General features: G+C 37.6%; 1 protein-coding gene across 4 annotated transcripts; it reads left to right on the plus strand.

Annotated features, from left to right (window-relative positions):
* Positions 1-1,934: 1,934 nt before the first annotated feature.
* Positions 1,935-23,949, plus strand: pfkfb4a (6-phosphofructo-2-kinase/fructose-2,6-biphosphatase 4a). Of its 4 annotated transcripts, XM_034314412.2 has the most exons (15): positions 2,154-8,773; positions 9,941-10,057; positions 13,291-13,387; positions 13,648-13,714; positions 13,866-13,940; positions 14,284-14,340; positions 14,433-14,554; positions 15,701-15,908; positions 16,173-16,319; positions 16,706-16,810; positions 17,391-17,520; positions 18,214-18,276; positions 18,417-18,481; positions 19,841-19,893; positions 20,080-20,859. In XM_034314412.2, the coding sequence occupies exons 1-15, from the start codon at positions 8,641-8,643 to the stop codon at positions 20,084-20,086; spliced, it is 1,446 nt and encodes a 481-aa protein (XP_034170303.2). In that variant the 5' UTR covers positions 2,154-8,640; the 3' UTR covers positions 20,087-20,859. The 4 variants fall into 4 exon arrangements, with proteins under 4 accessions (XP_026791182.3, XP_034170303.2, XP_026791180.3 ...); XM_026935381.3 differs by lacking the exons at positions 2,154-8,773; positions 19,841-19,893; positions 20,080-20,859 and adding exons at positions 1,935-2,130; positions 21,982-23,949; XM_026935379.3 differs by lacking the exon at positions 19,841-19,893 and having other exon boundaries at positions 2,673-8,773.
* The last annotated feature ends 587 nt before the right edge of the window (positions 23,950-24,536 follow it).

Raw genomic sequence — 24,536 nt, forward strand, 5'->3', positions numbered from 1 at the left:
TTTTCCATCCTGTGTTTTGTTTCTGTGTCACTCCGCAGCTCTTCTTGCAGAGTCACGCAGCTCTTCATAATTAGTGCTATTATCTAGAGCTGAGCTGATAAGACCTATCATTGTAGCTCCTGAAATAGCAGAGGCCCTGGTGGACCATCACAATCTTCCGAGCGCATGGATTTTGGTCTTATTTACACGGTAGTTTTAGGCGCACTGACCAAACGGTCTCCGTCAGACACCAGGCTGATGTGGCGTACCTGTGTGAGATTAATTTGCTGTTGTTAGATTCACACTGTTTAATTTGACTGTATAAGTCTTGGAAGGTGTGCATTTTAAAAACAATCCTTCATGTTTAATCCGGGGTGTTTCTTAGGAACAATGGCTTGTTCTGTCAGCAGCGCAGTTTGTAATACCTGTCTCTCTCTGTGAATTTAGTCATTGTGTTTCTTCCTGGTGAGGATATTCAGGAGAATTTTAGCAATAACACGAACAAACAACAGCACAGACGTTCATGTTAGTTAGTTGATACTTGATTCACCTTACTGTGAATGTGGGTGAAACCGAGCAGTTAATTGTTTAAATCTATTACATTTTAATTTCATGTGCATCACCATCATCATCATCATCATTATAAAATAGGCCTAAGTTCATCTAACTGAGATGTCAGACTGTTTACTCATCCTTTGAGTTGTCATTTGACTTTTTCAGCCGGTGTAAACACCTCAGCTGGCTATTTTAGTGGTGCTGGACCAGAATGTTCCAGTGTCTGAGCTAAATACGTGTCTGAATGCAGAAGTACGCTGATGGCTACAATAGGTCTAATTGTCCTTCTCAATCTAGACCAAAAGCCAGCAGGGAGCGGCTTTATAATTACCTGCACTGCCACACTGGCCTAATCCAGTTAGACCAGAATGCCTCACTGAGGGGATTTAATCAAATATTAGATTTTGACTGTAATCTTATAAAAAAATCTAAACATATCTCAATGCTCAAACTTTCATTCAGGATGAAATATTAACCTACACCTCTACATTTAAACCAGGGGTGTCCAGTCTTATCCAGAAAGGGCCGGTGTGGGTGCAGGTTTTCATTCCAACTAAGCAGAAGCCACACCTGAGTCTACTGAAAGCCGAGGTCAACTGATCAAACAGGTGGAATCAGGTGTGGCTCCTGCTTAGTTGGAATGAAAACCTGCACCCACACTGACCCTTTGTGCATAAGCTTAGACACCCCTGGTTTAAACTGTATGGATGTATATATCTGATCTATATATGATCTTTCCATAACCGCATATATATGATATATGATCTTTCCATAATGGCAGCTCATGACCTTCAAACATATCTGCTAGTAAGTATGATTGTATAAAGCATCAATATGGTTTAAAGTGATTTTAGACTGCTATGTAATAATAATAATAATAATAATAATAATAATAATAATAATAATAATAATATAACATTTTAAAATTTAGTTCTGACGAAATGAATAAAAAACTGTACCTAAACTGTACATTTAATGTTTTAAAAAATTCTAAGTTTTCTTTCTACACTTTCAATTCAAAAGTGGGTGTGTAGCTTCTGGAATCAGTGATTCACTTCCGTGAGTCGAATCTTTCGAACGAGCCAGTTTAAATGAATCGAGTTAGGCGAGTTTTTGATTTGTTTGATTCACCACACACGCCATGCATTTAGAAATATTATGTAGGCTACAATTACGTTAACTACAATACAGTGTAGGCCATGATCACGGGTTTACACTGGTATTTCATCCATATAGCAAACTTTTATATAGCTAGTAAGAAAATAGCTCTTTTTTAAAGAAAGTGGTAATTATATAGACTTCTAAGGCTACAGGTTTAATTGGTGGTTGCCACACTGTATAATCAGCAAGACAAAGCAGATAAAAAAAGAACAGGCTTTTAAAAAAGAAACTAAAATCTCTTTTGGGATTCGTTCGAGCCTGGGAATCGATTCTTCAGAAAGACTCGCTTTAAAAGAGTCGAACACAAAAAAGAACCGAATCAGAGTCATCACTACACGTTCACACTCACGAACGCGAAGGACGGACGGTGTAAAAGCAGGGGGAAGATGAGGGGTGCTGCCAAGTCCAAAAACACACCAAATTCTGACAGGGCGGGTAAGAAACCCAGGTTTTTCTATTCAGAACCCGGAGAAGAAGAAAGAGAGTCATTTGGCTTGAAAGTGAACGCTGTGTTTTTGCCTCGCGCTCTGAGGAGGAAGAAGTAAACAAGAGTCGGCACGTAGGCGGTGTGCAGCATCAAGAGCGTTTACATTCAGAATTCGAGTGATCACACGCGAAAATAATAGTCCACGTTTCATGCACTTTGCACTAGACTGCCTCGTGTGTGAGGTTATCCATGCACAAATCTGGCTGAGCGTGTTTAATGGTGTGTAAGAAGCTGTGTGTGTTAGCTGGGTGGCGTTGCATTGCACTGGGATTGGCATTGGCATTGGACATAGTGTGTTGTGTGTTTGCTGTTGACCGTGATCATGAATTAAATCACCTTTGAGTGTGTGGTTTTGGTGAAAGTACCGAAAGCATGATGCATTTTTCTTTTTTTTTTTTTTTTTTTTTTTCACTAGTTGTATAGTAGGTGTATGTCACATTCTTGAATAATTGGGACATTCATGTCATTCTTGTTCTGCATGGAGTGTATGCAGTGTTGACTTTACACCATAATTGTGTGTGTGTGTGCGTAAATGTCATCTCCTGAGATCAATGGACCAATGGACGTCTGAGATAAGCTTTAGTACCCTATTATAAAATACACAGAATACTGAGATTTACACCACTTTGCTTGTACTGATCACTTTGTTGGCTTGATGTGGCAAAACAGGGGAATAAACTGGAGCTTTCCTTGTCGCTGAGCTGGTACTCTTTACACCTTTACACTCTTTTGTACCTTCCGATCCAATCAGACAGAAGATGTTGATTAATTTTCTAAAACAGCACCTCTAAAGGTAGTTCAGATCACAGGTTTATCTCATTCCCGGTACTTGTATGACACACGATCCACATAATCCAAATCTAACAAAACTTGTTTTAAAAAAAAGTGTGTATAATAATATAACACTAATTTATGTGCTTAAGCTTTCTGTAAGCAGATGTGTGTTTGTGTTTGTCAGTAAATGTCACTATAAATGGCTAAAACATATTACATGTCATTCATTAATAAATTTAAATTGTAATGATTGGAAGATCACTGTGGTGTAAGAGGAATAAAACACATTGGGACGTGATGTTATTGGAAAATAATCCACTATGGAGTAGTAACAGGAACTCTGCTTCATTACGCTGTCCTGTTGTTGATTTATTTTTCTATAACATGACTGTAAGAGTTTTATTTCTTACTGAAGGTACGTAATTGGATTAGAGTATAGCTTTAAAAATACACTTTTCTAAGTAAAAGGTGCAAAAGGTGTACACTTGATGATGCCACTCTAGTGATGAGGAAAGGTGCAGTTTAGTACTCTTTTTTTCTGACAGTGTATCTGACTTTTGTGTTGTTGTTGTTGTTGTTTTTTTAAGTGCTCGAGTATGCTAAACTCAACTGACAATCAGTTGGACTAGAAAAAAGGGAAGTAGAAAGACAATATGGTGTGTAATTGCATTTTCATTACCTCAAACCCTTGTTGGCAGACTGGCGCAATCATTTAAACACTGCGTCAACACACTAAGCTCTTTATATGACTGTACATGTTGTGTTGCACAAGTCTGTGCACACTTATGCTGTAGTGGGCTGTGGTTTTAAGAAATCGTTCTGTGTGTGATTGCATGCGCTAAGAAAGAAGCAGATATTGTTGTTTGCACGGTTGATGTAGCCAGAGTTTTCCATAACGGGTCCATGCTGTTTACTCTACAGGTGGAGATTTTGTTTTCCCCTGAGATCTGACTGCAACAGACAGTTTGTACCTAAGAGATTAGAGGGGTGTTTGGTGTGACGGAGTGTGGATTATGTAACAGCCAGAGTGTAGGAGAAGGTGACCAGGCCAGAATCCACACCCCTATACACGGAGTAAACATGCCTGACCGTGCCTGTCCTGGTGCGAAGGGTGCTTACTGTAGTGCTCTTAGTGTACAGATTCATTAGCAGATAGGAGGAGGATCGGAAAAAGTCACAGTGCTGCTCCGTTTAATATACGACTGGGAAATGGGCGTGTGACGATATTTAAATTTCATATCATGTTAACAGTTATTATATTATATTACTAAAATATTATTAACTAGCCATGTTTTGCAAGTTTCCATTAAGGCATTAAGGATTGCGTTCTGTGAGAAGGACACATCATGCTCTTTCAAAATGTCCAAAAAAAAAAAAAAAAAAAAAAACCTTCCTGCAATTTTTCCTCAGCTTTGCTGGGTGTTTGTGTGACATTAATAAGATTTCTTTTTAACTGTTACGACTATCAAGTATACAATCTCGAATAAACATCTTTGTGGAAGTAAACAATGTGAGACGTAAAGAATAAACCACTTGGTGTGTGTTCTGCTATCAGAAATTAATCAACGACAGGGTGGTGTGATGAAGCAGAGTTACTGTTACCATCCCAAAGTTGATTATTTTCCTTCAACAACGTGTCCTGCGGTTTTTAATTTATTAAAGAACAACACATGACATTTTTTATCCTTTTATAGTTACGTTTAATGTCGCTAGAATGTCCACGTGTTATCATTTACGTTATAGCAGTTAGTCATTCCCTCACCAGCAACACGTTTCTTTCTCTCTCCTGAAGTTACAAACAAACAAAATACACAGCTTGCCATGTTACAGAATTGTGTTGTTATTTAACAAAGAAAAACATTGAATTATTGTGCAGTGAAGCATTCTGAAAGGAGACAATTATTTTAACATCGATGGGAGGAGTCTCCAGTGTAAAAAAAAAAACTGGGTTTAACGATTTAATGTCTAGAAAGTAAATGATTTACCACTGAAAAGGAGGGAAAAAATGCAAAAAATTTTTAATATTTTACAATTTCCAAGATTCAGTACAACATCAAATCCTCTGCTTTCAAAGTAATTGTTATTAAAACTGTTTTAATGCTATGAATGAATAAATAAATAAATAAATAAAAAAGTGTATGGTGACATTTTATCACCTATATCTTTTTGCTGGGGAATAACGTGGGTTCGTTCTTTACACTTGTAGAAACTATACAACATCCATCAGCTTTACGGTCGGAGGAAGGAAGACAGTGTGCTCAGATTTGTGTTGAAATCTATTTCTCTGTGGTTGTTGCATCCCTTGTTACACATTTGTGTTTCTTAGTTTTGTTCCATTTTCACTGAAATTTTTCTTTCTCAGTGCTTCCCCATTTGTCAGTGATTTCATCCCTGGCTTTATTCGGTTAGCCATTTAGTAAGAGTTTGTGTTAATAATATCAGTACACAACAGCGTCTGTTAAAGGTGTAGGTCTCAGAGCGCGGTCTCTTCTATTCACCTCTTCATTTCTCTTCCATTTACATTCACATCAAAAAATAGCTCAAAGAGGAGCTCATATTTTAGCACGTAATACATTATTCAGATATGAGAGCTGTTAATAAAGCTGTTGATGTAAATGTCCCTTACCCACAATCCACAGGGGGTGGATCCGGACTGTATCCTGATATCCCTCATCGCCACCTTGTGGATATTCAGAAACGTGTCAGAAATGTGTCGTAGCACTGAATCCGACTGACTGATAGCACACTTGGTCATGTTACAGTTACTAAACAGGATATGCGGTTTGGGGAAAACCACACGTCCGGTGCTTTTATGCTCAAAGATTTACACCGTGATTTTCAATCAGCTTGCTGTCACTGTGTCATCACATTCACCGGACTGTTTTTATTATAAAGCTAGTCCAAGAGCCCAAATGTTCTGATGTTTAGATTCAGTACAGTTTACTGTGGAATAGACACAGTCTGATTGCTTGTGTGCACAGTGACATGGTGGAAGAGGTCTTAAGGAAGTCAATAACACCATGTCACCAAAACATGCACACACACACACACACACACGCACACACCCCTTCACTAAATGCTAGAATTGACTCTACAACAGTGAGTCATAAACTTCTTACTCAGTCACACTGCTCTAAGTGCCAAAACCAGCACATGTTTATAGTATTGTTGGTAAATCATGGAATCAGCTGACTTTATAAATTATAATAGGTGGGAAATTTAAAAAGACAGACTGAAAGCATATGCCTTTTATAATTCTTTTAAAACAGATAAATTGGACCAGAGCGCATTTCTAAAAGATTTTGTAAGTGTTCAAATGGATTTCGATATTAATTATACTGCCTCAGACAGAGAGAAAATTGAGTTTGTATTAAAAGCAAAAAGGTATTGATATTTTCTTAAGCATGAGGAGTCAGAAACTTTAATGTTTTGGATTAGTTATTATATCTCTAACCGCAGATATTTATTAATATTAAGTTATATTCTAAAATATGCCTAAATATAAATTGCATAAATAGCATTTGAGCACTGAAATTAGTCCTGGCTACATAATCACAGATTTTTCCAATAATAGTAACACATAGAATAATAATAATAATAATAATAATAATAATAATAATAATCTCAACATTCTGACTTATTATCTCACGATTCTGACTCAATTATCGCTGATGTATCTCAACATTTTGTCATATTAACTAAAAATTCTACCTTATCTCATTATCTTGACTTAGTATCTCAAAATTCAGACATATTATCTAAACATTTTGCCTTATTATCTTACAGTTCTGACTTATTTCAAAATTAAGATTTGCTTTAGTCTGAATTTTGAGATTAGTCCTAATTTTTGAATTGTAAGATAAGGCAAAATGTTGAGATACTGAGATACTTTGAGATACTTAAGTCAGAATTTTGAGATCTTGAATTAATATCTGAAAATTCTGACTTATTATCTCAAAATATCACATCTCAAAATTGTTATTTATCACAGATTTCTGACTTATTATATCAACATTTTTAACTTAGTGCAAAATTTTCACATCTCATGTTTTTTATCTCAAAATTATACCTTATCTCATGATCTTGACTTAGTATCTCTGACCTACATTTTGACCTATTATCTTAGAATATCCCATTATCTATGTTTTGACATCTAAAAATTCTACCTTATCTCAAATTTCAAATTTTGATGATCTCAAAATTCTACCTTATCTCATGATCTTGACATAGTATCTCAAAATTTTGACTTTGCTGATGCTGACTTATTATCTCAACATCTTAAAATTCTGATTTACCTCAAAATGTTGATATATTATCTCAGAAACCCAACTTATCTCTGACTTGCTGTCTCAACATTTTGACATATTATCTCTAAAGTTCTTATCTCAAAATTGACTTCTCAAAATTTTTACTTATCTCAGACCTCTGACTTTTTTCTCAATAATTTGACTTTTCTCAATGATAAGTAAAAATGAGAGATAACTCCTCTCAGAATTGTGGCTTATTATCTCAGAAATGTTGACATGTTGCTGCCAAAAATAAAGAAAAATATTATGTATGTTCCCCTTTTTACGTGGGAGAAATGTGCTTCTGTACCTTTCCTGCTAAAAATGGATCTGTCAAAGAAAAAAAAAAAAGCTGCCTGATTTAAGGTGATGTGTGATGGGTCAAGAACATACAGACATCAAACAAAATAACAATAAAATCCTGAAATGGGGTAGTTCAGAAAAAAAAAAAAGCACAGCAATTCATAAGGGAAAAAACAGACTTTACTAGGACAAATGCCGCTGCAAGACTTTTAACCTGAACTCCTCGTGGTGCCGATATTACTCCAGTCTTGGCTGAACTTCACTGGCTTCCAGTCAAATACAGAACAGATTTTAAAATCTCACTTATTACTTATAAAGCATTGCATGGCCAAGCCCCTTCTTATATTACTGAATTATCGATTCCATACAGACAACAAGGAGTCTACGATCATTGAATTAAAACCTGGTGATCACCCCAAGGGCTTAATGAAAAACTAATGGAGATGGAGCGTTTGCTGTTTTAGCGTCTAGACTTTGGAATGATCTTCCTTTGAGCATGAGATCCACACACTCCGAGTCAGGGTTTCAGAAACTCTTAAAAACGCATTTTTACAAGATTTTTGGATTTCACCTAGCTTATACTGAGTGATGTGCCTTTTGTTTTGTTTTATTTTTAATGGTTTATGTTGTCTTACTTTATGGCTGTGTGTTATGTTGTAGTATGTTCTTATTCCCTGACTTGTTTATTTTATATATTGTGAATGTGACACTATGTGACAACTGTCTAGAATAGCTCTGTGTATATACATTTTACTTAGTAATTAAATAACTAATCATTTTACGCATGTACTAGCCGCGTAGAGTAAGTACAGTACGGTATGTGCGCGTCTTTTAGGGACAGTACGGTAACCCCGCTCTGCAGTTTCTCAGCCCATATGAGCCGCTAACTGCGTCTGACTGTGTGCATGGGCTTGAGGCTGGTTTCTAGTGAACGGGGCGGGTTTTACACCGTGACTGGGTTGTACACCATCAATCCAATCATGTTACTCTGCCTTTAGCTTTTTCACACGCGTGTCTGTGTGTGTGGTTTACTCTACACTACTCTAGTAGGTCTCTCTCACACACACACACACACACACGCGGAAGAGCAGCACAATGGACAACAACAGAGGCTGCACGGATGACTGTCGCCCTACACCGTCCAGAGAGCTCACCCAAAACCCACTGAAGAAAATATGGATGCCCTGCAAAAATGGCCTTCCAGAGAAGCCCATCTTTCAGAGGAGGGGTAGGTAGGATGCGCTACTGCGACGTGACGCTTCTTCGCACCCGGTGCTCTGCTCCCAGTCGTCTCGGCTAACTGCGTTCAAAACGCGCACTAGCCTACTAGAAAGCACGCACAAATAGCACGCATCCGCGCAGAACAACGTGGGTAACCATGGGAACGCGTGGGCACGCGCCCGGTTGTTTCGTACTAATTTTACGCACTGTTTAGTACGCTAGTGTGCGACGCTTGTAGCAAAACTAGCTAGGTGTTGTAATGAAGAAAAACGACAGATTATTCGCTAAGTGTCCTTTTCAGGACGTTAATAAACAAGTTACTACAGGAAAACACGTATAAAACCACATTTCTACGACCTTGTTTGCTTACTTTGTGGGAGAAAGTAAAAGAAAGTTAGCTAAAGTCAGCTTGTAAACACTTGTTTGTTTAATGATGTAAGGGTGAACACTTATTCAACCTTAATTTTTTAGTGAACTATACTTTGGAGAAAAAAAAAACCTGTAAGTAAACATATGTAAGATATTACACCACCAAAATGATTCAGTCGTGGTGTCCATATTTTTCATTACTTCATATATGAAGCATATATGAAGGTATGTAATCATTTTGTGTATGGTGTATATTTTCTACATCTGTGAAGGTTTTCAGTCAATCTCGGCGTCTTCTTGTCAAAATGATCATGTTTGGTGGGTATGATTTTAAAGATGTTTCATCATATATCTGTTTAAGCCTTTCAAAGCTCATTTTTAGCTTCTTTCGTTTTTTGAGTTTGCCTCAAAACAGCATGCACTCTTCACTTTGTTATTTTGTAATGTCAGGGCATCAGTATGTGACATTGTGTAATTTTTGTATCTTCCACGCTTTCATATGACCTCTGATCTACAGAGACAAGACGCTGCTTGAGTTCAGCCAATAAAACAGGAGAATGTTGGCCGTGCCTTTATCAGCTCAGCTCAGTTCCTGCAGCGTTATTTACGGTTGTAATAAACACAGAGAACGCAGGGCATTAAAGGCATTTTTATCAGAATTCAGTTCTTATCAGACACCATGAAAGAACACTATTTTAGAAATCGGTGTCCGTGTCTCTCTCTCTCTCTCTCCCTCTCTCTCTCTCTCTCTCTTTCTTTCTGTTGTTTACATAGCCTGATGATGTTCATGTTTCTGTCTTTTCAGTATGCATGACCAACTGTCCCACTGTCATCGTCACGGTCGGCCTACCAGCCCGGGGCAAGACCTACATCTCCAAGAAACTCACCCGCTACCTCAACTGGATTGGCGTGCCAACGAAAGGTACACGAGCCCCGACACACGAGTACTGAACACGTTAGACTCAGTAGAAAGCAGAAAAGTTGCATGCTATCCAGATATTCAAGGCAGAGTTTCCCAAAAGAATCTCATCACAAAGTTCATCGAGCAAGTATTTAAATTTATCTAGTAATGACCCCGTTAGTAAAAGGTAAACTGTGTCATTTTCTTTAAAAATTCAATTCATTAACAATGGACATTGTAACAAAGCACCTTTAGAGAAGTATATAAATTCAGGATATAAATTTTTTCATTTTATAAATTTATCCCTAATGAGCAAGCCAGACGAGGCGAATGTGAGGAAAAACTCCCTGAGATGATATGAGGAAGAAAACTTGAGAGGAACCAGACTCAAAAGGGAACCCATCCTCATCTTGTTGACACCGGATAGTGCAATTATACATCATTTCCTTCTATAACTGTGTACTACATTGTCAAAAACTGTTGTGTAACCAGGAAATTGATTATAGTTTTCACATGAAGTCTGTTTTGTTGAAGTTATCAACTGTTCACTGATGGAGACTTGAGTGCAAAACTGTTCGTGGCAGTTGCAGTCGTAAAGCTATCATAGCAATTGTAGTCCTAAGCCATCGTGGCAAAACCGTTCGTATCAATTGCATTCCAAAGCCGTCGTCATGGTTTCTAAGTGATCTCAGTACAAGTAATCTCATGTATCTTTACACAGCAACAGCGAGTGATTTCCAAGTGATGAGAACTCCAACCAGAAGTAGGGCATCAGGCTGGATCATGCAGGTCCGGAGAGCGGAAGGGGTCAGGATCACTGGTATCTCAGGAGTTGCACGTGTAGCGAGACAGAAGGAGAGAGAGAGAGAGAAAGGGAGAGAGAGAGAGAGAGAGGCAGAGATTATTACATATGATAATTATCACATAATGGTTAAGGTCAATATACATTGTGTGCAGAGTGCAAGCAGGGACTCCAGCAAGATTAGCCATGAGAGCATAACTAAAAGGGAGAGCCAGAAGGTAACACAGACATGAGGGCGCACTGCGACATAAAGCGGCTAGTCACTCCACCATCAACAAGCCTGAGTGAATGCTAAACAGATAGGTTTTCAGCCTAGACTTCAACTGAGACTGTGTCTGAGTCCCAAACACTAATTGGAAGGCTGTTCCATAACTGTGGGGCTTTGTAAGAAAAAGCTCTACCCCCTGCTACAGGCTTCACTATTCGAGGTACCAACATATAGCCTGCACCTTTTGATCAAAGTAGACGTGGCGGATCATAAAAGACCAAAAGTTCGCTCAGATACTGCGGTGTGAGACAATTCATTGCTTTATAAGTCAATGGTCGTATTTTATAATCAGAGTGAAATTTGATTGGGAGCCAATGCAATGTGGATAAGATAGGGATGATGTGGTCATATCTTCTGGTTCTAGTAAGGACTCTTGCTGCTGCACTCTGGATTAACTGGAGCTTGTTTATGCTCCTACTGGAACATCCAGACACTAAAGCATGACAATAATCCAACCTAGAGGTAACAAAAGCGTGAACTAGTTTTTCTGCACCGTACAGTGCCATTATATTGCTTATCTTAGCAGTATTTCTGAGATGAAAGAAAGCTATCTTAGCAATATTATCTACATGAGCTTCAAATGAAAGACTGGAGTCAATAATCACATCAAGGTCTTTTACTGCTACACAAGATGAAACAGAAATGCCACCCAGAGATACTATGTAATCAGAAAGCTTACTTCTAGCTGCATGTGGTCCTAGTACAAGTACTTCTGTCTTGTCAGAATTAAGTAGAAGAAAGTTACTAAGCATCCAATGTCTAATGTCCTTCATACATTCTTCAACTTTATTAAGCTGATCTTATCAGCTCTCATCTGCCTTTGCTGAAACACACAATTGTGTGTCATCAGCACAAAAGTGGAAGCTAATACCGTGTTTATGAATAATTTTACCCAGACGTAGCATTTATAAAAAAAAAAAAAAAAAAAGAAGTGGGCCTAAAACAGAACCTTGCGGAACACCAAACTTTACCTTAGTATGCGTAGAGAAGTCACCATTTACATCTACAAACTGATAACAATCAGTCAAACAAGACCTGAGCCAGAAGAAGGCCGTTCACTTAACTCCAACAACATTTTCTAGTCCATCAAAAGCTGCACTAAGGTCAAGCAACATGAGCAAGGAGACACAACCCTGATCAGAAGCCAGTAGTTGGCCATTTACCACTTTAACCAGTGCTGTCTCTGTGCTGTGATGAGGCATAAATCCTGACTGATACATTTGATAAATGTTATTTCTATGTAGGTATGAGCATAACTGCTGTGCTACAGACTTTTCTAGGATCGTGGAGACAAAGGGGAGGTTTGATATTAGCCTGTAGTTAGACAGCTGACAGGGGTTGAGGTCAGGATTTTTTAATCAGAGGTTTGGTCACTGCTAGTGTAAAAGATTTAGGTACATAACCAGTGCTAAGGGAAGAATTGATTATTTTTAGAAGAGGTTCGATTGCCTCTGGAATTATCTGTCTGAAGAAACATGTAGGTAAGGGATCTAGTATACAAGTTGATGACTTTGATGAGGAAATTAGTAAAATTAGTCTCTTGAAGGGGCGTAAAACATTGTAATCGTTGATCTGATATCGTTATATTATTATCTACAGGGTTAGTTATAGAATTGTCGTTTTAAATTTATAGTCTGAAATTTTTGCCATTGAAAAAAATTCCTCAAGTCGTCACTGCTACATATTGATGGTGTTCATGCTTCTGTGGTGGTCTTATTCCTAGTTAATTAGGCTACAGTATTAAATAAGAATCTAGGATAATTCTTGTTATCTTTTATTAGGGTGGAGAGATACATTGATCTAGCAGCACTAAGAAATTTTCTGTCGCTCTGAAGGCTCTCCTTCCATGCTGTTTGAAATGCTACGAATTTATTTTGATGCCATTTATGTTCTAATTACTATTATTTAACTGTTTAATTAGTCTTTGTACAGAAATAATTGTTTTTAAGCTTCCAGTACATATGCTGCATCTTATATAGCTTCCTATGCACAATATGTGCTCACTACATAGGCTACATAGTGACTAGATGCTTATTTTTAGATTTTAATTAGAAAACTGATGTATAATATACATTATTCCGAGCCAGTGCATCAAGCCACAGCAGTCGTTTGGGAAACTTTTTGTTTCTGTAGACTCAACGCTAGGTGACTAAACGTAATCATCCTTTTCCTCTCGTTCTGCAGAATTTAACGTAGGGCAGTACAGACGAGAATGTGTGAAGATCTACAAATCGTTCGAGTTCTTCCGTCCGGACAACGAGGAGGGGCTCAAAATCAGAAAGTAAGTGTTGGCGTGTTGAGAATAGAAATGCCATGATGTGACTGGACACATGTCTAAATCATCATTACTACAGCTGAGAGAAAAAGCCCTGGTTAATATGTGGAGATTGTTAATTAACAGATAATTAACACCTTAAAGTAATTTATGGGTAAAAATGACGATTCTTTCGCCATGCATCCCAGTTTCATTATGAAGTTATGTGTTCAATTATTGCAAACGACATGACTTGAGTGAAGAATCCTGACTTCCTGTTTTCTCAGGCAGTGTGCATTGGCAGCTCTTAACGATGTGAATCAGTATCTCACCGAGGAGGGGGGGCAAGTGGCGGTGAGTAAAAATGTGAACAAACCTGAAGAAGTGTCTAGTGCATTGCACTGCTTCATTCCTGATCATCATGTGCACTGTATTCATTTTTTTGTGCATATCTCTCTGTCTCATATTCTGTCATGGTTCCCTTCTGCATTTTTGATATCTGCAGGTATTTGATGCCACAAATACTACGAGAGAGAGGAGAGAGACCATCATTCGATTTGCTGAACAAAATGGATTTAAGGTGCAACACAGTAATAGTTATGTTTACATGTAAAGATTGTAGTTAATCTGTAAAACTTGGTTTCCTCACAAGATTAGCTGTTTGAGCTTGTGATTATGCAAAAGCACGTGCAGAACTAGCGATTATTCGTCTATTTGACTAGATTACTATATGTCTTTTTAACTTATCAAAAGGATTACCCATCTTGTTTCATTTAATTTATTTATTTTTATTTTTTTTTTTTTACTGAACTGTCAATCAGATCATTAACAAATGAATAGACTGCATGCAAACATAGCTAGCCAAGGTAGTGTGTTTCCTACATCTTTTTTTCTTTAAAACATCATTTTCTTTTCTCTCTCAGGTTTTCTTCGTTGAGTCTGTATGTGAAGATCCTGACGTTATTGCAGAAAACATCGTCGTGAGTATCCTTAGTGTTACAGCCACTTACTCAACAGCCATGTTTCTTTTTGTTTCCCCACTTACTCTCCATCTTGGCTTTATTTTCCCCAGCAAGTGAAACTCGGCAGCCCAGACTACACAGACTGTAACACCGAGCAGGCTGTGGAGGACTTCATGAAGAGGATAAAATGCTACGAGAACTCCTACCAGCCTCTGGATGAGGTCTTAGACAGGTGACAGAGGGAAACGCAATCTTTATAGAGTTACAGCATTACAGCACAGTTTAGTGTTTTTCCTGCATTTCATCACAGCCTTTTTTTAGAGCTGGGGAACAAGTATGCAAATTACGCAATATACATCGAAGGAGTAGAACAATTGCAGCATCGTTATATCTCAACAGCCGACACAAGATTACATGCATATGTAAAGCTTCTGGAGAACGCAGATTAGAATACAAATGGACGATATTCATTGTCATTTAAAGAGTGCAGTGGGACAGACAAATCCCAAAGATACAGGCAATTATATAAGGACAAAATACTAAACTAGTTTTTTTTCTAACTAAAGGCTTATTAACTAGCAAACAATTTTTTTTTTAGAATGATCAACATCTAAACCTTTTTCCAAATAGAAAATTGTTTTCAATAAAATTAAAAACAAAGCGTTTCAGTCTACATAAACCTAAAAATGATCACTTTTTGGAAGCAGTGCAGTGTGGTTAGTTAAAAAAATTGCAATTAGATGAATGTTTGTGCATTTCCCTTAAAAAAAAAAAAAAAAAAATCTGATGATAAAGTTGGCTGCATTGTCTCATAGAGCTGGACAATGTGACGATATAATAGCAGTATCGTGATAAATTATGTCACAGTACACTTTTTTGAGATCGGAATATCTTTTTTTTTTTCATACTTTCAAACTGACTGGAAGCAGCTGATTTGATGCTAAAACTGTGTACTTAATCTTTAAAATTGTAACAAAAAATGTTTAAGATTTTTCTTTTTTTTCTCCTCTTGCATCCAGTGTTAGATTTTTTTTGTAAATACATATATATATTAATATTAAAAAAATTAAATATATTTGTTGTTGTAGACATTACATATTTTTTAAATGTTTTGCTGGCTGTTTGTAAGCAAACCTGTATATCGTGATGTGTCATAGAAATGTCTTTGAGAATCGTGGTATGATATTTTCATGATATTGGCCACCCCTACTGCTTCTTTTCTGTGATGCAAATCCATAGACACTCACAAAAATCTGACAAAAGTCAGGTTTACCTTCATTAAACATTAAAAAACAGAAGATGGGTGTTAGGATAAAGGTTTGTAGCGGAAACTAGCATTAAAGCGAATCTTTCTCATTTTATTAATCTCATTTTTTAGAGAGTTGTCCTTCATAAAGATCATCGACGTGGGTCGGCGGTACCTGGTGAACCGAGTCCAGGATCACATCCAGAGCCGAATCGTGTATTACCTCATGAACATCCACATCACGCCACGCTCCATCTACCTGTGCCGGCACGGAGAGAGTGACCTCAACGTTAACGGTCGAATCGGAGGCGACTCGGGTCTCACGGTCCGGGGAAAGGAGGTGAGGAGAGGAAATAGGGTCAAGTTAGAAACTGTTTTTCCACACATTATGTATTTTTCACACCAGTTACAGGTTATATGATGAATTGTGATGAAAGATCTTGCATTGCTACACAGGACCTGACATTTATGACAAAAAAAATACCAATGTAAATGCATTAAGCCAGGTGGTTTTCATGATGTGTGTCGATGAATCAAACGGGATCGAATTCTGGATTTCTGGTAACGCAAGTTTAAGGATATTAATGTTGTTGATCTCTCTCAGTTTGCTCGCTACTTGGGACAGTTCATCCGCTCGCAGAACATCAGCGATCTGAAGGTGTGGACGAGTCAGATGAAGAGAACGATTCAGACTGCCGAGGGTCTGGGCGTGCCATACGAGCAGTGGAAGGCTCTCAATGAGATTGATGCTGTGAGTCGCAAAAAAACCTCCACTCTGTCATCACACTGGCTCTAAAGGCAAAATAACTTCACAGATATGGCAGGGTTTCCACGTGCTCTGCGAAATCTAACGTATAGATTCATTTTCTAGTCGTGGTAAAAACATAGTTCCAGTATGTAAATGTATTCTCATATTACAATGGAGTATGAGAGAGAGTGGCTTTGTGAAACCACAACATCCAGCAATTTACTCATTATTATAAAAGCTATGGCCTTTAAAACAGTTTTGGTTATCCTTCTCATGGCAGTGATTGATAATAAATGTCAGTGGATTAAAAGCCAGAGCCTGAGCACGTGTCTTATGTTTTCTTTTTACACCCCGTGTGTTGATGTTTTGCTATGTTCCCGTGTGTCCAGGGTGTGTGTGAGGAGCTGATGTACGAGGAGATTCAGCAGCGGTATCCTCTGGAGTTTGCGCTGCGTGACCAGGACAAATACCGGTACCGATATCCCAAAGGAGAGGTGAGACACTCGGGATGTACAGTACAAGCGTGACGTTATTTAACTAAGCTCTGTTTTCATTACACACTCAGTTATTTATAGCCTCACTCTGTGTTTGTGTGCGTGAGAGAGAGAGAGAGAGAGAGAGAGAGAGAGAGAGTGCTTGTCAGACAGCTAAAGGGTAACCAGGCTACTAATAATTACACACAGGATAATCTTCCTGTGAGACAGGATAAGCTGTGATAAACAAACCCATTAGGATTCGCTGAGGGCTGTAATGAGGTTGTTTTTATGGACTCTAAATGGTGTGTGTGCGTGAGAGAAAGCCCACACTCCATTGCCTGCACACACAATGTACTTTTTACCTCTTTTGTTTAGATTGTCCCTGTCCATGTGGAAGGCACTTAGATCAGTGATTTGGCAACTTTATATTTGCGCACTGAAAGGCATCTTATCAGCCGGGCAGCATTTTATTGTCCTCTTGTCTCTCAGTTGATGGAATAGACAGCGTGTGCTTATCATTTATACGAAAGAAAGAAGGAGAAATACAAATAAAGTGTTAAAATAAAGCACTGATCATTTGTGTTGCCTCTGTTTTAAGTCTTATGAAGATCTGGTGCAGCGGCTCGAGCCCGTCATCATGGAGCTGGAGCGGCAGGAGAACGTCTTGGTCATCTGCCACCAGGCGGTCATGCGCTGCCTGCTGGCCTACTTCCTGGATAAAACAGCGGGTAAGAGCCTGAGCAGCTCTCCTATTGGACGATAACCTCCCAGCTCACGTTAACACTTAAAAGTCTGATGGCTCTCGTGCCGTGAACAAACATGCCAAAAAATTCCTGAATGATTAAGAAGTATATAAAATACTTCTTAATCATTCAGGAATTTTTTGGCCTACTTTAAATTGCATCTTGCCTCAGCAATTTGTGGTTTAATGGGGAAAAAATGCATTTCCTCATGTTTTCTTGTTGTTTTGTTTAGATGGTAAACTAGCAGGCCGTAAGGATTTTGTACTTTAATTTATTCACCCTATTTACTCAATTTATTTAATCATGTTTTTCAAGACAGAAGACGACCTTTCACCCAATCATATGTTGTAAACATTATGGACGGGTCAAATATACGTCTTAGTGGTAGTATCAGGCCATTCGTATCTTTCAGTTAGTGCTCGTTGAGTGACCTTTTGCAGTCCTTAAACAACATTTAGCAATATCAGTGCAAAAAATGATATGCAAAACGACATATCTGTTAGAAATAAGATCATTTTTATTGATCCTTTAAACCTGGATGTTAAAAAGTGCCAAAAATAGGCATAGACCTCACTAACACTGTACTCGGTATTGTATCGCAGCTGCTTCGCTATTGTTAATAATTGGACATAGACATAATAATTTCCTCCATTTAATAAAGCTGTGTGTCTTTTACAGAGGAGCTGCCGTACCTGAAGTGCCCGCTGCACACAGTGCTGAAGCTCACGCCGGTGGCTTACGGTAACACATTGCCTTTTTCTTTCAGTCACGCAGCCGTACGACTGTACCATAGTCAGTTTTATCCTTTATTTATATATTTATTATCATTAGCAAGTAAATGTGATGGGATGATTTCCTGACCGCATGTCTTCCTCCTGCAGGCTGCAAAGTGGAGTCCATCTACCTGAAGGTGGAAGCGGTGAACACACACAGGGAAAGACCAGAGGTAACACACACTCACACACACACACACACACACACACACATACCAATACAATACTAGGTATTTCTGATTCAGTATAAAACTGAGCTGTAGTCCAGAAACAAACAAATATAAATCTTCCCTTAGACTGAAATTCACTGCATAAATCTTTTGTGAAATAATCTCATTTGACAAAATAAAATTTTGCAGTGGTTTATTTTCAGATAATGTCTTTTACGTTCCAACGTGGTAGGTAATTGCTTCTCAACACCAGTGTCACTCAAAAAGAAACTGAAGTAGCACAAGTGATGATGATGGGGGCGTGTGGTTAAGGTTAAGGTTAAGTGTGTGATCGTTAGTGTGACATCATCATCGTGAGCCCCCCTGCAGGGTTTAAACGGCTGACGGGCCTTTGTGGTGTGTACCTTGTGGTGTATACCGCCGATGGTTGTGTATTTACATGCAAATGTCCTAGAGTTTGTGATTGGGAATAGTATTAGGAAGGAAGTTTCTTTAACTAAATTTACTGCATTAATTAACATTAATAAACTAGGAGTACTGTGTATGAGGTAAGTTAACACATGTATTAACTGCTGTTTGCCTGCAATGTTAACTAACCCTTTAAATACACACACATGATCACATAAATAAATATAATGTAAATTTATAATAAATATATCAACACAATACATAATTTAGTTTTACAATACAGTTGTAAAGCTGTATATAACTGTATATTATGTTAGCTGTAATTTAGTTTTATTTGTACTGAAATTAAATTTTAGTACAAATAAAACTAAATTATATCTAATATAGTATAAACATAGTTGAAATTTTAAAGAAAATAATCTAAATAAACAATATCATATTACAATAAATATGTAAAAATCTAAATTTACACACACACACACACACACACATACATACATACATATATATATATAATTTCAAATTCAGATTGTGTGTGAAACTGAATTTGTGAATCTGAATTTGAAATAATATAAATATAAATTACATTCGTAATAAATATAAATACAGTTCAATTATAAATAAATAATATAGTGTAAACTTATTCAATTTTGTTCTTATTGGTGGTTACTGTAGATTTATTTTTACTTGTATTATTGTTGTTATTATTATTATTATTCATCCTTAAAAAGTATACTAATTATTACAAGTGCTAAGATAAAAAAATGAATTTCAGCATTAATACACCACAAGAATTTTAACTAATGTTGTAAATAGTGTCACTTAAAACAGCCAACACAGTTCTAATTGTAATAAATCGTCTCATCACATCGCTTTTGTCTTCACTGCAGCTTGCTTATGTTCACATCACACAGTTACTGTCTCGAATGTCTCACTTCCATTTTATATTCAAAGCCTTCGCTTCCTCATCGTGGGATTCCTGTTATACAGAGCCGCTCTGTGTGTGGGTGAGTGTGGGTGCGTGTGGGTGTGCGTGTGGGTGTGCGTGTGTGTGTGTGTGTGCGTGTGTGTGTGCGTGTGTGTGTGCGTGTGTGTGTGTTGTGGATTGCGCGTGGATCTCTCCTGGTCATTAGCGTGCCTCCTGCGCTGTATTTACCGCTGTGTGATGTCCTTTCTGTGTTTGTGTTGAACAGAATGTAGATGTGACGCGGATGCCAGAGGAGGCCTTGCAAACAGTGCCAGCTCATCAGTGACACTCCGCACACAAACACACACACGCACACACTCCCTGTGGGATAATCAATATTCAAAAAAAAAAAAATCATTTGATTATTCTTTAGATTAGTGATTTGGAGCCATAATCGCTCCTTCTGTGACCTGACACTAATCAATCTTATCATCTTAACGAACTTTATGCCAGCATGTGCATGACTGGCAGCTATGTTTACAACCAGACCATCGTCTGGAACACGTTTAATTAATGAAGCTAAATGTAAGAATGTTAAATAACTTACTATGTTTACGTAAAATTACCCTACAGTATGTGCTGCGCAATAATATATTTAACCACTGAGAATGAAAAGCAGTGATTAGCATTGCTCTAATGCACAAGTAAGTTTAACTTCATGAGCTAAACTGCCTTTGCACCTTAACACTCCCATTGGTTTGATTTTTCTAACATTGTGTTTTGTGTCGATTTATGTGGAATGTTGTCCTTCTGAGGAAAAAAAAAAAAAAAGTGTACATGTTGAGAGTATTAGCTTTACCGTGGCACAAATCACATTTTAATTTGCCAACAGAGAGCCAGATTGAATCGGCTTTTTAAAAAAAATGCTGTGATTTTACTTTGAAACGTGAAGATCTCCATACTGATGGGGAAGTGGATTTAGATTTGCATTTAGATTTTATTTAAAATGGTATTTATACAATGATGATGTCTAAATGAAATGCTAATAAAATATGTTTAATAGACATTGAAGCCCATTTGTATTCATACACCTCGAGACTTATATACAATTAAACATCATCTTCCAGATGTTTTTGAGATTGATTAAGAATTCTTTGCTTCATATGTATTTATGGTTGAGATCATCTGAGAGATGTGCTCAGAACTGAACTTTTAGTCGGTTCTGCTTCCTAAAACTTTGAAGGAATTAGTAATTTAAACCACATTGACCCTGACCAGGATGAAGCGTTTACTGAAGGGGAACGATTGAGCGCTGTGTGTGTGTGTGTGTGTGTGTGTGTGTGTATGTGAGAATGCGCTCACGTTAATGAGCTTGGCCTTCCTCTGTCTTGTTTGTCCTGCAAGCTGCTTATCTCCTGCCTGCGGGAAAGTAAAAAAAGAAAAAAGAAAACCCTCGCTCAAACAACTTTTATTTTTGCTGAATGAACACCTCAGTGTCAGTTTTCTTACTTCAATAAGCACTGAAATAACGAGCTGCCTTTAAGGAGTCTGGATTTAAGGAGTCAAACTGAACTGACGCAGGCCTTAATTAAGATTTACTTTAAACTGTACCTTGATCGAAGCTTTTATAGAAGTTAAAACTCTAAAACGGTCAGGGATATGCTTGGGTTGCCTGAAAACCACAACATTGATAACATTTAATGTGAAGAAAAGAGTACTGACAAGCTTTGCGTACTGAACTCTATGGGCTTTAAAGGATTATATCGAAAAATTAAGTGTGCACAAATATAGTGACTCTGCTCGGGGATCATTATAACATTTGTGAGGCTTGGAAGCATCAAGCAAGGAGCTGTTAGAGACTGTATGTACAAGTACGTTGCATATTACAGGCAAGAGGGCGAAGTTTATGTTTGTGTATGTTCATCTTAAACCTGGCTGTAGTGCTGGTGATGACATTATTGCTTTATCACTGTTGCGAAATGTCAGCCTTGCAGAAAGTGCTGTATAAACTGATTTGAACATGTAATCATTAATAAACCAACGGTATACATTATCAGTTAGAAGTTGCACTGTAATACAGATTGTGGCACCATTACAGTGTCTCATATATATATATATATAAAATATACACACACACATACATCTCAATAATCATCCACAAAATTGTATTTTCTGTTGTTTTCCACAGAATGTAACTGTGCATCGGAGCACGGAGGACGCCCTGTGCACCGTTCCACCTCACCTCTGACCTCACCTCATTGGCCGTCCTCTCCCGTGTGTCTCAGTACCCTTTCTCCAAGGGTCCCCTGTCCTCCAGGCATCTCCATCACGAAAGGATCCGGAGTCTGGTGTCACAGAGTCTTCATTTCTCCCTCTGTACCTTTAATCCTCCAGGGTTCACAGACAGGACGCAGCTCTACAGGCTTTACACTCTGACTATAGAGTAATGTTCATTAAGCAGGAACTGATTCCAGATCAGCATCAGTACCAGGATCGTTGATAAGATTTGCTTTTGAATATAATCTTTATCTCCTGCGTGTGGAGTGTACGTGTGATTACTCGAGACGTGAAATTCAGAACATTTTAGTACTGAGAAAGCAGTGGATAACTGGTTTACTCCTGTGTCACTTACGATGGAAGTCTAAGGGCAGTTGTAAAATCCACATTTATATTTCAGACATACAGACATGTCGCACTTTTTCCGAGGGACGGATTTGTCTTTTGGGCGCTACCAAAAACACTAATTTACAAATCGTGGAGTTCTCAGAAACATTTGTGAAAGTGTAAACACTTTTTCGCCATTTAGCAGAAGACCCACTGATGTGTTGCTGGATTGGTGTAGACGTGCTTTTGGGTAGACACTGGCATATTTTGTCTCCTCTTTGGGCATCATTTATCTTTTTATATTTTTTATATATATAGATATATATATTTTTAGCAAGGTTGTCTGTGAATATTGCCATAGGCCAGACAGAACTAAAAATTCCCATCAGATTTACAGAAGTTCTGCTGATTTTCTTCCTTCTCTCATGCTCATGCTGATAAACGCCAGTTAGATGTAAATTACTAAGTGTGTTCACGGAACAGCTGATTTACTTTTATTGTTAACTGTTTGTTGATTGATTCCAACAGCTGCCCTTAGACATCTAATATAAACGAGTATGGAGTAAAACAGTTTTTTTTTAAATCAGTACAGGGTAATGTGTTTGCTGAAGAATTTTCCGCAGTAATCACACAAACATCACACACGTGTTGGATAGAGACGAGGTCAGCTTTAAACACTTACTTGCACAACAACAAATCACACTGTATTACGTCACACAGCACTACACTGATCACTGCGCGCGCTACAGACAGTCTGTTTGATCTGGTTAAACTTTCAAACTTCCTTTTTACACCTCTGGGTTTTGGGACCGTGTGTAAAACCTTCACTGAAGGATGTAAAATGTAACATACTGCGAATGAACTTATATCAGGCGGGATAATATTTGGCTTGCATTTTGCGTATGTGTTTGGGTGTGCCGCTTTCCCGTGTGTGTGTGTGTGTGTGTGTGTATGTATGTGTGTGTGTGTGTGTGTGTTTTGCAGCTCTTGCACTCCTCTTTTAATCAGTATTGTTCTGTCGTTGTGTCACACCGCTATTTGATTCTTATCTCTCTGTTACTTTGAGGGAAGGATGACTTTGTTTCGTATGTGTGTGTGGGGGTGTGTGTGGGGGTGTGTATGTGTGGGGGTGTGTGTGTGTGTGTGAATAAGAAATGATCACTACGTCACGTGTGTGAATCCTGTTTATTTCTGTAGAACACATGTCTTGAGGTTGGAATGAATCCAACATCCTCACACCAAGACAAATGTATTTATTTGCCTTTTATGTGTTTTAAAAGGTGAGTTTCAAAATCAGTCGATTGTTTTTTTTGGGTGAGATAAACCTGAGATGAAATTATTTTAAATCGAGCTCATTATTTTTTTATTAAGTGGGTTTGGTTTGTAACGGTGAAGTGCATTCTGACCTGTAAAAAACAGTGAACACGAATAAACCGTGTGTGTGTGTGTATATATATATAAAATGAGATGTAATCATGCACTGGTTATTGTAGGAATAAATATGGGAATAATGTGTCTTAATGGCAATAAAGTTTAATTAAAAAAAAAAAAAATCTCTGAGTAAAACCTAATTACTGCATGTTAGTCCTAATAAGACGCGTCTTCGCTTTCTGTTGCGCTAAAGCGTAAAGGTTTTGAGTTCATTCATGTGAAATAAAATCTATACTTAGAATTATTTTATGAAAATGCATTACAGCTATCTTTATATTATGAATTGTTAACATGATACATTATAAGTTGTGTTTATAACGTGTTATATCAGCAAGCCCGACCTGACATAGTGCATTATGAGATGATATAACGGTGATATAGTGTGTTATAAACACTACTACTTATAATGTATTCTTTTAACAATTTAGAAACAGTGCCGTTTTCATAAATAGTTATAACGATGTGTATAATGCCTTATAAATGTGTAATAACATGCTATGAATGTATTCATATGTCGTTGTACATCGTAGAAAGTGTAAGGCTGAGCGACATGACAATGAAATATCCATATCCTGATAAATGATGTCACAGATATTGTTATCTTTAATTCTTTAATCGTAATTATTATTTTGTCTTTAATTATTAATTTATCGTTAATCACAAATATTTGTGACATCTATAATTATTTACTTTTTATAACTTTAATTA

The sequence above is a fragment of the Pangasianodon hypophthalmus genome, chromosome 20 (assembly GCF_027358585.1).
Source record: "Pangasianodon hypophthalmus isolate fPanHyp1 chromosome 20, fPanHyp1.pri, whole genome shotgun sequence".
In the NCBI taxonomy this organism is placed as follows: domain Eukaryota; kingdom Metazoa; phylum Chordata; class Actinopteri; order Siluriformes; family Pangasiidae; genus Pangasianodon; species Pangasianodon hypophthalmus.

What these genes read in the sequence shown, in the direction of transcription:
- pfkfb4a (XM_034314412.2), top strand. Translation starts at nt 8,641, where the DNA reads ATGGACAACAACAGAGGCTGCACGGATGACTGTCGCCCTACACCGTCC. An exon ending in GCCCATCTTTCAGAGGAGGG is followed by an intron (nt 8,774 to 9,940) that starts GTAGGTAGGATG and finishes CTGTCTTTTCAG; the next exon opens with TATGCATGACCAACTGTCCC. An exon ending in CTGAACAAAATGGATTTAAG is followed by an intron (nt 13,941 to 14,283) that starts GTGCAACACAGT and finishes TTTCTCTCTCAG; the next exon opens with GTTTTCTTCGTTGAGTCTGT.